At 52.7% G+C, this 14,260-nt stretch overlaps 1 protein-coding gene across 5 annotated transcripts in view; it reads left to right on the top strand.

The window, feature by feature from the left end:
- HPSE2 (heparanase 2 (inactive)) overlaps positions 1–14,260 on the top strand; it is a 119,593-nt gene that overhangs the window by 101,012 nt on the left and 4,321 nt on the right. For all 5 annotated transcript variants that reach the window (XM_068139582.1, XM_068139580.1, XM_068139579.1 and 2 more), the window contains 2 exons: positions 1,425–1,531; positions 2,535–2,649. In XM_068139582.1, the coding sequence (XP_067995683.1) occupies positions 1,425–1,531; positions 2,535–2,649 (222 nt within the window). The remainder of the gene's footprint in view (positions 1–1,424; positions 1,532–2,534; positions 2,650–14,260) is intronic.

The raw sequence follows: 14,260 nt of genomic DNA, 5'->3' as shown, positions 1-14,260 counted from the left end.
TGCAGATGATCCTCCTGCTGTGGGGAGGCATGGCGGGGTGGCCAGTGAATTCAGTGCCAGGGCAATCAAGAGGCACCAGCCAACTCTGCTCCTGCTGGAAGTACAATACCTCACCAAAACTGGCAGCACTTCCCACCTCTGCTGCAGGTTGGGAACCTGCTGGGAAGGGAGCAGGACCCCATCCATCCCCAAACCAGAGGCAGCAAGGAGCTGCCCTCTGTGCGGGTTTGGGGAACCACAGGGCAGGATTTGGTCTGCACAGAGCAGGGCCTGGGAAGGACTGTTCCAGGAATGCCAGTGTGGCTGAGCAAAAGCACAGCGCTGGGTGCTAATAGCCTCCAGCTTGGCTTTGAGTCCATGCATCCTGTTGGGGCTGATTAGAGCAGCTGGGCTTGTCCACTTCCCTGTTTTATTGCTTCCTCTCCGACGGGGGGAAGGTGGCGGGCTTAGATAATTACAGGCAGGATGCCAACACCTCTGGGGCTTCAGTCAGGGATGTCGGCTCTCACAGGCTGTGAGTGGGAGGCAGACCAGAGCTGGCGTATTTAACATCTTTGAGGGATCCCAGTCCATCCAGCACATTCCAGTGCTCCTCACTAATGGGGCAGGATCCATCAGGCTGTGTGGAGCACTCCTTGGGCTGCTGGGTTTGCAGACATCTGGTCGTGGGAGCTAGTTGCCTGGCCTGGAGAAGTGGGATTGCATGAGAGAGGACAGAGCGTTTTGTGGTGCTGGAGGTTGCTCATGCTGGGAGAGGTCAGCTCTGGCCATCCAAGCCGTACTGTCCCACCTGGCATCTCACAGGTGTTTGTGCTGCCAAGTGGAGCCTTGTAAGGGGTGGGACAGCATATTCAGACCTGCATGACCCCTTGGGTGGCAAAGCAGTCCCTGCTCAGCCCTGTGGTTGGTTCTTCCCACACCTGGGAGCATCCACTGCTTTCTTCTTGGGTGCCCAGCATTCCTCTATGTGTATCCAAGAAGTGTCTCAGTGCTTCCATACCTTAGAACCATTGGGGCTTGGGTGTTCACTGTGCTTGGCAGCAACCTTACATGGGGACATGGAAAGCTGAGGTGACATGGTAAGGTGGCCTGTAGGATGGATGCAGGGGGAGACCGTAGGGAAAAAGCAGGGTCTGGACCGGGAGCATGAGAGCATGTTTGGGAGGGAACATTTGAAACAGCACCAGAAGATAGGTAGGAGGACATGCAGCAGTGAGGAGAGAGTGAGGAATAGTCTTCAGCCACCCAGCTGTGCTGAAGACACCTGGTGACTGTGTCAGGGTCAGACAGGCACTGACTGCCCAGCAGCACCATGGCTAAAGGTCTCTGTAAGACTTCTCAAGGCACAGTGCAGGAGATGTTTGCCTTGGCTTTAACTTGTAGGTTTGTGAAAGTCGTTTTGGTTGCTTTCATCTCTCGCCCAGGTAGTGAACACATACACACCAGGGAAGAAGATCTGGCTGGAAGGCGTTGGTGCGACCTCGTCCGGAGGCATGAACAACCTCTCCGATTCCTATGCGGCCGGGTTCCTGTGAGTTATGCCAGCTCACCAGCACCAGGTCACAGCCATGCCCGTGGGCTTTGCGGGCTTAGGTGCTGCAAAGCCTCTGCAGCTGGAAGAGGGTCTGCTCTGTGCCCAGAGACCTCACCTGTACCTCCTCAGTACTGCCCAGCAGTCCGGGCACCATTATTTCCTCTGTAGCATTCCTATTGCCCCTCCCCAGCGCTGCTTTCCTGTGGGTGACCCAGGCTCTGGCACAGCCAGAGAAGCAGAATAAGGTGGGAACCACATGAAATCACACACTGGAACCTATGGTGTGCCCACAGGGCATGGAGGGGAGGTGTGATCGGAGCACGCCAGCTCTGAGACCCTAAGGTTTTTTGGTTCTGGCTGCAGCCACAGGCTCTTGCATGTCTTGGCTCTGGGGCACCTGCCTAGGGAAGCACTTGGCAGGGCTCTGCTGTAGAAACCTTTTCTCTGCTTTGAAGCCACAGCCATTCCTGGCTCCTGGAGCATGTATACTGGCACAGCCCCATGGCACAGCCATTCTGCTGAAAGCCCCAGTTCAGATCTTCAGAGCTAGGCATGATCACAACAGATGGCTCTCCCTCATGCTTTGTGGGGAAGCACAGAGGCATATCCAGGGTAGGAGGGCCATGGCAGGCCATGGGGGTTGAAAACTTTGCTTGGGGAGTGTGAGGAGATAGGTCAGTGCAAAGGTCTCATCTCCCCAGGCTTTGGGCACAGTGCTGCCCTGCTGGGTTGCGTGCAGGGTGTTGGGACATGCAAACTGGGCACAGCTGGGGCAGAGGTGGCTGAGGTGGAAGGAGAGGCATGCAGGTTTGCCACAGCAAGGATAGTAGGAGCTGGTAAATAGCCAGCTCATAGAACCATTTGAAGGCTGCAGTTCAGGTGCTGGGAGCAGACACCGGGCTGGGTTCATGAGAGCGATGCCACGTGCTGGAGCATGGCTGTGCCACTGGGGACAGGTTGTGTCCCCATGGTGTCCTGACTCTGCTCCCTCCATCTCCAGGTGGCTGAACACACTGGGCTTGCTGGCCAGCCAGGGCATCGATGTGGTGGTGCGGCACTCCTTTCTTGACCATGGCCACAACCACCTGGTGGACCAGAACTTCAACCCCTTGCCGGTAGGTCTGCTCAGGGGTATTTGTGCTGGTGCTGGCTTCTCCCTACTCACTGAGCAGGACACTTATTTCCTTCCGGCCTGTCTGAACTCTGCTTGAAATTTTTTCCAGATCAGTTTCTTACAGTGTTAATAGGAGATGCTAGTTGATGTCAAACACAACATGTTGGAGGTGGGTGGGGAATAAGTATCTCTGTAGCTGAAACTTGATCTGGTGCCCAGGGTCAGTAGCATGGGAGGGAGGCTGGCATGGAAAGAAGGTGCCAGCAGGGACTGTGGAGTCAGAAGGAGGGAGGCGTGTGGCAGAACTGGCTGGAGGGCCGAGCCCAGAGAGTGGTGGTGAATGGTGCCACATCCAGCTGGCAACCAGTCACTAGTGGTGTGCCCCAAGGATCAGTGCTGGGCCCTGTGCTCTTTAACATCTTTATTGATGATCTGGATGAGGGCATTGAGCCCATCATCAGTAAATTTGCTGACGACACCAAGCTGGGGGCAGGAGTTGATCTGCTGGAGGGTAGAGAGGCTCTGCAGAGGGACCTCGACAGGCTGGACAGATGGGCAGAGTCCAACGGCATGAGATTTAACACATCCAAATGCCGGGTTCTGCACATTGGCCACAACAACCCCATGCAGTGCTACAGGCTGGGGTCAGAGTGGCTAGAGAGCAGCCAGGCAGAGAGGGACCTGGGGGTGCTGGTTGATGGTAGGCTTAACATGAGCCTGCAGTGTGCCCAGGCAGCCAAGAGGGCCAATGGCATCCTGGCCTGCATCAAGAACAGTGTGGCCAGCAGGAGCAGGGAGGTCATTCTGCCCCTGTACACTGCACTGGTTAGGCCACACCTCGAGTACTGTGTCCAGTTCTGGGCCCCTCAGTTTAGGAAGGATGTTGACTTGCTGGAACGAGTCCAGAGAAGAGCAACAAAGTTGGTGAGGGGTTTGGAACACAAGCCCTATGAGGAGAGGCTGAGGGAGCTGGGGCTGCTTAGCCTGGAGAAGAGGAGACTTAGGGGTGACCTTATCACTCTCTACAACTACCTGAAGGGAGGTTGTAGACAGGCTGGTGATGGTCTCTTCTCCCAGGCACCCAGTACCAGAACAAGAGGACACAGTCTCAGGCTGCACCAGGGGAGGTTCAGGTTGGATGTTAGGAAGAAGTTCTATACAGAAAGAGTGATTGCGCTATGGAATGGGTTGCCCGGGGAGGTGGTGGAGTCGCCGTCATTGAAGGTGTTCAGAAGGAGACTTGACGGGGTGCTTGGTGCCATGGGTTAGCTGTTTGGGTGGGTTGGATTGGTTGATGGGTTGGACACGATGATCTTGAAGGTCTCTTCCAACCTGGTTTGGTTTATTCTAATAAAGGTTTATTCTAACCACCCTACACAGCACGGAGTGGGCAGTCAGATCCCTAGTGATGAGCCAGGCACCCAGCTTCACCTCTCTAGAAACTGAGGTGAAGGGCATTTCAAGGAGATTTCCTGGCTTCACAGGGAACAGAGGTCCTCACATGGTGCTGATAAAGAAACCATGTGAAAAACCCTGCTAAAAGTAGCAGGTTTCCTTTTCCTGGGAGGAGTTAGTGTCTGTGCTGCCCTGAAAGCGAGGAGCTTGGCAGAGCATCTGGGCACTTCACATCTCCCCTGGAAGGGATTTATGGATCCCTGACCAAGCAGTCATACCAGCAGGCTGTTGGAGAGGTGCACAGCCCTGCCACAGCCAACCCACCATTGATGCTGTGCTGGGGTCTTGGCAGGTTGCTGCCACAGGGCAGAGGCTGAGGGAGACATGTCTGGATCAGCTCTACCTACTCAGCAGATGAAAACAGCATCCTCATGAGAGCATCTCTGAGTGATGAGGGAGGATGCAGGCAGTGCTGGTGACATGAGGATTGTGCTAACCTCCCCAGCATGGCCTGGTGGGTGGCTCCAGAGACAAAACCAGTGAGCAGGAGAGCGCAGTCCCCAGCCTGTGTCAATCCAGATATCTCTTGGAGCACCCTGGGCTGCTCCTGCATGTACCCTTCCAGCAAATGTACCTGCCAGCTCTGGGAGCCTGGGCTGAGAGCCTGGAGGGCTTTGAACTTTGTCTGATATGAATTTGAGACTGGGGCAAACCCTTGATTAATTTCTTCTGAAGAGCCAATTCCCCTGGCCAAACTACATCTTCCCCTGCTTTAGAGTCCCCACATACTGCTCTTGGCTGGAAGGGTGCAGGGCAGTTTCTGCCCACTGGGGCACACAGGAGCAGTGGATGGGCCGTGGCCAGCTCTCCCAGCATAGCAAGGGAGGTCTTTAAAATGAATTTTGCTGTTGTTTTAAAGATATCTCCCAATAAGTTAGATGCCACCTCCCTGATGGCTGTCTCCTTGCTCTTCCATATGCTTCAGCATCGATCCCACAGATTCCATCATGTTCCTGCACAGACTCCGGTGGGTGCTTCCCTAACCCCTTTGACTCCATTCCCGTGGTGTAAAAGAGCCACGGTCAGGTGCAAACTGACAGTTTAAAAGCTGCAAACACCAAAAAGACCAGCAAGACCTAACTGTGACCTGCTCCGCAGGCCAGCGGCCGCTCAGTTCCCGTGGGAGCTATCAGGGAGATGAAAGCCGCTGGCTGTCCCTGCGCAGGAGCGCGGTGCTGTGAAATACAATCTGCTCATTAGCTGCCAGGACAAAGAGGTTTCCGCACGCCGGCTGGCCGTGAGGCAGCTGCCTGCTGAGAGAAGGGCCCCACGGCCGCAGCATCAATCGTGGCTCGGCTGGCAGCTCCTCAGAGAGCCGGGGCTAGGCTCCCCGTAGCAGTCTTTACACCTTCTCCTCTGCCACTGCCTGTATCTCTGCTCGTCAGATAAAGGGGACTGTGTGTTTCAGAATGCTGAGCTGAAGATGAGCCTTTTGTAGATGTTTTCTTAGGTGTCAGGTAGCTGTATGGACCAGGGAGAGTTTCCTGTGTAGTCCAGGAATGCTGCAAATACAACCTTCCATCCTTGTGCTGAAGAGCTTCCCGTATAAAACCAAGTAATTTGTAGTCTATAGCTATATGAGCACTGTGTTGCTGTCACACGTTCCCTTCTCCCTGTCCCTCCAATGCTGCTGGACTTGCTTATGTGAGTACTGTCTCTGTTAGGGCATGTTACAGCTGATGGCATAAGAAAGCTGTTAAAATGTGGTGTGGGTGCTGTTTGGTGGGCACTTCTGTGGGAGTCTCAGCTTCTAAATCACCATAGGATGATGTTTCTGCCTCTCCCCTGGGACTGCAGTGCTGGGGGAAGTTTGTTACACACAGGGGAAGGACCAGATAAATCTCTGCACTACTTGATATATGTCAGAGTGATAGTGACCATCATGGGTCGTGCCGTGAGCTAGTGAGGGGTACCAGTGTGTTGGGCAGGCAGGGAGTATGACTTCTCTCTGGGCATGGGTGTTGGGCAGCAAACCCAAGCAGCCTGGTGGGGCTTGCTCTGTGTTTTCTGAGGGTTAAGTTTGGCTTGCAAATAAACTTGTAAACTCTGATTGCTTTGATAGGAAGTGCAAGAGCAGCTGGGAATGCCTGCTTGCAGGCAGGGCAGCAGTGAATCCTTGAAAGCAGAGGTTTAAGCTGGTTTGTCCCTGACTCTGCACTGTGGTGGCTTGTCAGAGAAATGTAGCCTGGGTCCCTGGAAATGATCTCAGGTGACAGAAGTGTGGCCCAGTGGCACTGCAGCTTCACAGTGAAATTAGTGAGATGGTCATGTCTCTGCTGGGCTTTCCACACACAGATGGATCCAAGCTATGAAGCATCTTGTGGTTGCTGGGATATCTTGCAAGGGACACACAAGCCTTTGTGCCCCCATACAGGTCCTCCTTCCATGAAGGAGCAGCTCTGAGTGCCTGTGCTAACTGCCAGGATTGCCATCTACCCTCTCCTCAGAGGTGATGCCATCAAAATCCCATGCAAGGGATGGGTGCAGCTGGAGGGGAAGGTGAGGCCATCTGTCCAAGCCTCCTTCCAGGTACAGGTCTGAGGAATTTGGTTTATTTTACTGAAGAAACTGGAAGACATGAGGTTCCCTGGCCTTAGCACAGATGTAGTCAGGCTGGGAAACAGAAATGCTCCAGCTGACCTTAATGAAGCTAAGCTCAAGTGTTTTAATGCCTTGTTATTTTTGAGATAACTTTTTCATGTATGGTTGGAGTGCTTTTTTCTTCCTGAGTGATTGGAGCAGCCAGCTGTATAATAGTGAGGGCTTGTGCTTAAGAAGCCCTTCAAATAAAGTCTCTCACCAGTATGTCAGGCTGCCTACCTGCACCTAAATCCACCTGTACATGTGTGTGAGAGTCAGGAGTAGAGGAAAGAAGGGCAGAAGCAGCACTGGTATTCACCCTTCACAGGGCAGTGCCTTTCAAATGCTGTTCTGGCATTTAGTAGCTCTAGGCTCATTTCAGGCACGCAGCATACATACTCCATCTCTCTTTCCTTAATATCTTTCTGAAATAGTCCAGAGGGATGCAATACATTTATTTCATTGGAGAGACCCTCAGGTAGGTGTGAGCTTTTATCTTCAATTTGTAGGAGCATATTAAAGACCTTTCTGAGTGCTCTTCCATGCAGCACTAGCCTCTTTTTTTAATCCATCCTTGGTAATTATTTCTGCTTCCTTAATGCACAGTGCTGTGAGGTTATATTTATGCATGGAAAAAAATGTGCATATTCCTAGGCAGAGCTTGAGCAACACAAACCACATGGAAAATCCAAAGCTGAAACCCAAACTTCTGTTTCCTGATAGCTGTGGCTCTCTTGGACTTTCTCCTAAAGACTGTGGACAGTGAGCTACTGAGTTCTCCTGGAGTAGATAGGTGCTAAAACTACCTTTCTGTGCTTAAGTTTCATACACAGCATGAGAAAGGCCCAGAGGGATCACAGGGTGAAGTGACAACCAGGGCTGCCTGCTCAGCTGTGGTAGTAGAAGACAATATGATATTGCCTGTGGATTGATGGTGTCCTTGAGAAAGCATCGCAGCAGTGCGAAGGTCTGTGCCTGATGGTGCTGTGGTTGGATGCTTGGCTGCTGCAGGTGATTTTTCATCTCCTTTGCTTAAACCAAAAGCATTGAGGAACTTGATGGGAGAGTTACTGCCTGCCCTGGAGGAGGGAGGATCCTGGACTCACGTTGGAGCTGTCCTTAGGAATCTGTCGGCTTCCTACCTGAGCTTTCATAAAAGCCCTGTTGTGAACAAGCTCAGTACCATCCCCAGCATCCCTTGGGGTCCCTAAGGCAGAGCTATGGTATGAATTGCGCCGTTGGACTGCGCCTGGTGATTTGGTACTGACAGTGCCTGCCCTACCTGTCCCAAGCATCCTTCCCAGTGGGACGCTGGCTGGGCCCCTGGTCTCTGAGTACACAGAGGCAAGCAGTCCTCCAGCAAGGTGCTGTGCCGGATGCCAGGGGCAGGAGCAGGTCCTCTGGCCATGCTTCTGCGTGACGCACATACACGCTCCCCAGCGCTCTTGTTAGCTGAGCTGGCTTGGCCGGAGGCTCTGCTGATTGCAGCTGGAGGTCCCAGCCATCTCCCCAGACAGTGCCTCTCCGCCCCTGCACTGCATGGGAGGGGGCCCAGTCCTTGCCTACCTGCTCCCAGCCCCAAGCTTTTGTCCACTAGCCCAGTGGCTGGCCAGCTGCTAGGCTGGGCAATATCCGCATAGGCGAAGAGGAATCCTGGCATCCACAGGGAAGCGCATGGATCTTTCCTGCAAGTGCTTGCTCTCTCACCCTCAGGCCCAGCCAGCTGGCTACAGGGCTGGGGGAATTCAGTCCCACTGCTGTGCTGGCCCATCTGCACGCCCAGCACTGAGTCACCGCGCTGCGCACACGCAGCTGGCTGAGCTGACAAGGGTAGCTGTTCCGCCTTGTTGGGACCCTTGGCTTTGGGGTCGGTGTCAAGGAGAGGGTGGCCAGGTTGGGCTGTGGTGTGCCATGTGCCACGCAGGCAGAGGCATGGCCCCTACCCCAGAAGTGACACAGGGTGGGGAGAGGGACCAGGTCCAATGGAGCTCACACACACATGGAAACCGTTCCTGATGACCATAAATCTGCTGCACGGGTGTCTGGCACCTCCATCTGCCCTGAACACTGGAACGTTGGTGCTGGCTGGAGCGACGCCTGCAGACGGGGAAGGGGTGGGAAAGACAAGGATGGGCAGGAGCTGCCTGTACAGATGTTTGTTCTGCCTGTAGGAAAGAGGGATGACATCCCAGACGGTTCAGGTGTGCACGAGGGAAAGGCTTTCCCAGGAGATGTCAGCTGGAGCATAGCCTGCTGAAGGGCAGAATGGAAATCGTGCCCTGCAAAAATCTCCCAGCCAGCCTTGGCATGAGCACCTAAAGCAGCTCTGAGCAGGGCATCCTTTACTGCCTTGTCCTTTCAGCCATGATCATACCATGTCTTGAGGACTACAGCATCCTCTGTTCTTTTTACCCTCACTGCATTCAGCCTTCTAGGAGCTCTAAGTCTGCTCTGAGACAGATTTAAAGTGTCTCAAGTCTGCTTGCTGTCACAGCGAGTTAAGGGCCCTTTCCCTCTTAGTGCACCATAAAAAGTTTCTGAAATGTGTATGCTTGGACTCTCAAACACATCAAAGCCATGCTGCAGATAGCGTCTCTGGCACCCACCTGCCAGAGCTGTGGGACATGTGCAAACCCAGAGCTGGAATGCTCCTCCTGCACTAGAGACTGGGACAGAGACACACTCTGCCTGGGACCAGCAGTAACAGCTTGTACTTAGGAGGATGGACACAGTCACTGCTCACATCTCCTAGAGGTACAAGTGCCAGTGACAGACCTTCCCACTGTGGTGACAGAGCCATTCTGGGGCTGTGGAGGAGGTGGGACAGTAAGAACTTGCACTGCTGGGTCAAAATTTGGACTAGATGATCTTGAAGGTCTCTTCCAACCAAATATATTCTGTGAGTCTGTGCCCCTTCCCAGGGTGGATTGGTGCTTGCCAGTGAAGCATTGGGTAGTAGTGTTAAGGGGGAAAGCAGCAGAACACAAAAGAACAATGAAGTTGCTTTTGATTTCCCAGCCCTCTGATGTGGCAGCTCTGCTCCCTTCCTGTGGCCTCTATCACCTGGACTCTGTTAGGGAGAAGTGATGATAAAAGAGAGGTCTGGTTGTTCCTCAGTCTGCTCAACTCCCCAAGAAGATGGAGGCCATTGAGCGTGGGTCAGCTAGAAAAGGACAGTGGTAGACAGGAGCCACTACCTATTTTCACTTTCCCAAGTGTCTGTCCCCTCAGTGCCACCCGTGCCCAGCACTGATTCCTGTGGCTGCTGCTCCCACAGCAGGAATTTTACCTTAATGTCACTGTTTGACCTTTCTCCATGATGCAGAAAAAGAAACAAGAGACCAGAGCTGGGAAGACATGATGCTCATCAGAAGTTGGTGGGTTATGCTGCTGGCATAGCTGGTGGAGACCCTGGCCTGTAGGATGAAACAGCTGATGCTCAACCCAAACACAGGGGTTGTGTTGCTGCTGGCACTGGTGGATGAGGATGCTGCTGTCCAAAACCATGGATGCACATATTCGTAGGCTATTTGAGATGGGAACAACTCTTTTGACAGTCCCCCTGGGACTTATTGCAGACCTGCTGTAAAACATGACCTATTTTCCTTTCCCCAACCACAAGTACATACTCAGTCCACATAGCCAGATGGGAGCCAGCCTGTCATAAGCCCCCGTAAGCACACAGGGTGCACAATGCAGCCACAGCAGCAACTGTTCTGCTCTACAGAGCTGCTCCCTCCCTAACTAATGTCCCACTGTCCTAATGTCCCACTGTCCTCTCTCACTGTGCCTACTTCTTCTCACTCTTTAGCTGAAAGGCAGTGGAGTGTGGGACTGGTAGTCCCTCATGTCATGCTTCAGCCATAGACCACTTGCTGGCAGAAAAGGCTGCTGGAAAGATGTGAAGGCATAAGACAATACAGGAAAGAGAGATGTGAAATGAGGCATTCTCAGCCATTAGAGCAGGAAGGAAGAGGATCAGCATGGTGAGAGCAATGAGTGCCCAGGCAGAGATGTCAGCAGCTTCAAAGGACTGCTGCTGGGCACCTGCAGGAACCAAGGCTAAAACTGGGCAGCATTGGCCAATCCTCTCATAGGCACAGGTGCCTGGAGCAAAGTAAGGGTCCTGCCTGACAGAGGCAGGGCTGTGTGGACAGAGCAGAGGGGTCACTTCACTGTGGCATCTCCATGGACATTGGCCTCATCCTCCCCTGCTGACACCACTGGCTCCTGGCAGCCCAGCCCACCTGAAGCCCCCTTGTTTGAGTCTAGGAAGAGTGTTGTTCCCCATTCATAGACCTTTTCTGGAGCATCTTCCGCGGTGCTCAGGGCAGACCTCAAATTCCCCCAGTAAAGCAGCAAATATTATAGGAGACTACTCACTAAGTTCTCAGCTCTTCAGGACGTCTACTCAGGGCAGGTGCACAAGCAAAATGGAAAACAGCTCACGTCCCTGAGGATGGGTGCAGGTGAGATCCTGAGGACAGCATCAGTACCCACTCCCAGAGCGGATCATTTTGACTTCTGCTAATCTTCCCTTTGAGGAGAGGCTCTGCCCCACTCTGCTTGTTGCAGGACCTAGCACAGGATTTGGGTGAGAAAGCCTCAAACTCCCACAACCCAAGGAGCACATAAAACTCAGGGATAGCGTTAAGAGCAGCATTAGTCCAGCCTTGCTGAAGGAGCAATCAGCCGTAGCTTGAACAGGATGTAAGAACCTCCGCAGGGAGAAAGCTTTGGATGCTGAGGATCTCTTTAATCTATTGGAAAAAGAAAGAATGAGAACCACTGGTTGGAAGCTGAAGCCAGACAAATTCAAGTTGAAAATAAGGAGCAGGATTGTTAACAGTGCGGATGTCTAACCGCTGGAACAGACTCCCCGGGAAGTAGCAGCTTCTCCATCCCTCCAAGCCCTCACAACCACAACCACTACTTTTCTGGAAGATGCCTTTGCCAAAAATGAGCCATCAGGCTCAAGAGAGGGATAAAAGAGCAAAGCTCTGTCCTGTGATGTATGGGAAGGCAGACCAGCCAGCCCTATCTCCATACGTTGCTTGGACTATGGAAAATGCAGATGAAGGTGGAGGAATTGAGCAATCTGTAACAGGCCGTTGAAACCTGAGTGTGCCTGAGGGACAGGAGAAGAGCTTAGGCAGCTTCAGAAGAGGGAAGAAGCAAGAGGAGGAGGGCAAACAGCTGATGCTGCTGGTGACACAGAGCCATGCCCCACAAAGCTGTGTATTGTGGGGTCAGCAGCCTGCTCATTTGAAGTTCACCTGCCTTTGGCAGTTAAAGCCCCCGGGAGACTGAAGGTCTACAACTTCATTACTCCATTTTTCTGGTTATGGCACCATCTTCTCAGCACAGAACTGAACAAACTCAGGTGGGTTTTAAAGCTAGTTTCCTGCCTTTATGAGGGAGTGTAGGGATAAGCTCCTACACCCTTTCTGATGGCTCTGGAGACTCGAGGGTCTGGTCAATAGGTCTGTCTGAAGATCTGCCTTGTTTCCAAAAGCTGAAATTTCTAAAAGCTCTTCCAATTAATTGAAATGTGGAACCCTCTGGGGTTTCCTTGTCTAGTGTAAAGCTTATGAGTCTCCATTGACTCTATGGGGCTCAGAAGATGCAGCTATCCTGAGCTCTGCACATCAGTTTACTCAAGATAAGCAACCCTCCTGCCCATAAATGAGGGGTCGCAGCTAGGAGACCTCCTGAGGCAAAGGCTGGCTCTACCTTCAGGTGCTCCTTGCTTGCAGCACTGAGAGCTGCAGTGGCAGCACTGCTTAATGGCCTGCAAAATAATTAAAGCAAAAAAGCTCCCTTGATTCCAAAGGGACTAATAGCGGATCAAGTTCCTGTCTTCTGTTCCTCCTCTACCACTACAGCTGTATTGCTGGCTCAGCTTTCACAACAGGAACACTCCATGACTCCAAAATCCAAATCCTTTCTGTGGTTGCACTGGTTGGAGCCACACATCTCCCTAGGCAGTGCTGGGGCTTCCTCTGCCAGGATGTTGGGCACCGTGCTGCAAGGCAAGCACTTGTCTTTGCAAGGGGCATGTGGATGCTGCCAGCCTGGGAACCACTCTCACACAGTTTGCCATGTGTAAAAGGGTGCCAGCTGCTGTCAGGGATCCAGGGTCACTGATAAGTGGAAAATCCACCCTGTTTGTACCCAAGCTGGCTTTCAAGAGTAGTGGCTTCCCAAGCTGGTCAGCTTTTGAACAGGAGCCAGTAGCTGCAGATGCCGAGCAGCCCCAGTGTGATTTTAACTGGAGCTCACTCATGCCAGTGACAGGAGCAGTCCCAGAGCACCAGCCCAGGTAGGGGAAGTGCCCACACTCTGCAGGTTTGTTTCCGTCATGCTAAATGTGTGTGTGATTTGTCATCCAAATGCTCAATGTCACCAGCTCCTGGTAATTTATTGCAAGCAACATGATTTTGGCCCCTGCTGCAAGTGGGCTTGCGATGACGTGAAAAGCTGCAGCTGTCTTCAGTGCTCCCCTGCAGTAAGCTGAAGGGCTCAAGGGCTTCAAGGCCGGTGCTGGTGACTTCTTTTCCAGCCCTGGGTCATTTTTCTGGCCCTCCTTTGAACTCTCTTTGATATTTCCACATTCTTCTCAAAATGGAGAATCTGGAGCTAGCCTTGCCAGCAAGGCAAGGTAAAATCACTGCTCTCTCCTCACCTCCTGCAGATGGAGAGGTTGGTCCTTGTGCTGCCCTGGCCTGTGCTGAAATACTGCTCTCCCAGATGAGGTCATCTCACACTTTGCAGAACAGCTCACCTTACACCATTGCTGACTGCCTTGGCTGCTTCATGGCATCTGCGTAGTTTTTCTCAGAAAAGATGTGTATCCTTAGCTGGACCAGATGCTCATAAAATGTGGCCAATGCTTCCCAGAGATACTAGCATCTGTCCTTGTGCCAAGCCCAGAAGATGCTAATTGGCATAGCTCTGCCTGTAAGCCCCCACACTAGGAGCCCTCAGGCTCAGCTCTTCCAGTTCAGCAGGAGAGCAAGGTTTGTGTGAGCACAGTTGGGAAGAGCGTATGCCAAGATGTGAGATTTGGCAGCAACCAGGGCAGGTCACAGGGCTGCTCTCTGTACCCCTACACTGCAAACCTTGCTTCTTCTGAGCCTTGGAAATGGAAGGACATTGTAATCAAAACAATCAACCCCTAAGGTCCACCCTGCCTAGAGGGGTGGGTGAGAAGCTGGAGGCTGGAGCTGCAGGTGTCAGCTCCCTATGTTGACAAGGCCATTGCAAACCCTCTGTAGAGCAGCTCTTGAGATCCATATGGACATTTTGAGGGTGGCCACAAAGTCTCTGGTCTCTATTGTTCCCATAACTTGTGGACAAAAGCAGCATCTCACCAGTGAAAATATAGCAAAACTGTGAGAAACCCCAGGGGACTGCTAGAAAGACCTAAAAGCCTCAGCTGAGAGGTAGCTCAAAGCACTGAACTCAGGTTTTTTTAACTCTCAACTGTGGGGCTAAACACTCTGTCTGAGCTCACCTTTGGCCTCACCATAAACTCAGGTAATCACTGTAGCCCACGGGGACCCAGCACTGCTTCT

This window comes from Melanerpes formicivorus, unplaced genomic scaffold (assembly GCF_026170545.1).
Source record: "Melanerpes formicivorus ecotype bairdi unplaced genomic scaffold, bMelFor1.0.p_v2 SCAF_6, whole genome shotgun sequence".
Classification (NCBI taxonomy): domain Eukaryota; kingdom Metazoa; phylum Chordata; class Aves; order Piciformes; family Picidae; genus Melanerpes; species Melanerpes formicivorus.
This window is presented reverse-complemented; position numbering and strand designations above follow the sequence as displayed.